Source organism: Dendrobium catenatum, unplaced genomic scaffold (assembly GCF_001605985.2).
Source record: "Dendrobium catenatum unplaced genomic scaffold, ASM160598v2 original_scaffold_150187, whole genome shotgun sequence".
Lineage (NCBI taxonomy): Eukaryota > Viridiplantae > Streptophyta > Magnoliopsida > Asparagales > Orchidaceae > Dendrobium > Dendrobium catenatum.
The window spans coordinates 1-1249 of record NW_021468615.1 but is presented as its reverse complement, the minus strand read 5'-3'; the positions used below and the strand labels follow the sequence as shown (position 1 = coordinate 1249).

The 1249-nt window shown below is 31.0% G+C and overlaps 1 protein-coding gene across 1 annotated transcript; it reads right to left on the bottom strand.

The window, feature by feature from the left end:
* Window positions 1-326: 326 nt before the first annotated feature.
* LOC110104539 lies at window positions 327-1157 on the bottom strand (the record flags this gene model as incomplete). Its single annotated transcript, XM_020833693.2, has 3 exons — window positions 839-1157; window positions 508-734; window positions 327-407 (listed from the first exon to the last, which is right to left on the bottom strand). Coding segments are annotated over exons 1-3 (627 nt in total), but the record flags the coding sequence as incomplete, so codon positions are not given.
* Between the last annotated feature and the right edge of the window lie 92 nt (window positions 1158-1249).

Genomic DNA, 1249 nt, shown 5'->3' with positions numbered 1-1249 from the left:
TGATATGTCACCTATTTAAATGTGTATGTATTAAAAAATATTACATCAATAAAATTTCAACAATTGTACATCAAATGTATAAACAAATAGCATTACAAATACTTTCCTAAATAAATATTAAACAACCATGTCATCATCTCCTTCTCTGGATGATAACTGAATTTGATTCCTGTTACAAAAAAAATTTTAACAAATATTTCAGCTTTTTGGTATTAAAATATTTGGAAATTCATATTTACAAAAAAATAGTTCGCATATTCATTATATATGTTCTAATTGCATAGTTCAAATGCAATTTTCTCTCTCAGTTCAATCATTTCATTCACCCTCTCATCATCACCAAACTCTACTTCGGCATATAACACATTACTTTCTTCAATTTGCTCTCCTACTCTGCATTGATGCCTCTGGATGAATAAAATTTTCATCAATGTCACAGTCTATGAATTTTGGATCATTTCGTGATATATGTCGTCGAATATAATTATGTAATCCCATGGTACCAACATCAATAAGACGCTGCTTCTTAAATTTATAATTAGGCATATCTCTTAATATTCCCCATTTCTTTTTCCTTACACCAAAGGAACGTTCAATTACACTTCTTAGTGAGGAATGTTTACTATTAAAAAGCTCCTTATGTCCCATAATAGTTCTACTACCTCTTCTAAAATCAGGTAAGTGATATCTGGTTTCAATGTATGGCTTCAAATATCCCCTTTGTAGAGGATAACCTGCATCAACTAAGTAAAACTTTCCTGTTAAAAAATTTGTTAATTAGTATACAATATAACCTAATTAATAAATATAATAATTTCATTCTATAAATTAGTAATACCTAAAGGTGGTGCAAGAAAATTATATTTCGGATCCATCACTGCATGTTTAAATATACGTGCATCATGTGTCGAACCCTCCCAACCAGGTGAAACAAATGTGAAGCACATGTTGAAATCACATGCAGCCATAACATTTTGTGTCGGTGAATGATGACGTCCAATGTAAGCGACATGCTCTTCAACAGGGATGCGTGCATCAACGTGTGTGCTATCAATAGCACCAATGTAATCTTTAAAGTATGGCATGTAACGCTTGTCATTAATTATTTTTTCAGGAATATCATGGAAAAATTTATCTACAGGTGCAATGATCTCCATTGATAATTGAACTAATGCTTGTAGACCATTATAAAAAAAACCTACTAATCGTCTTTGTAGAGTGTTGAAATCGTTCACATGTTGATCTAATA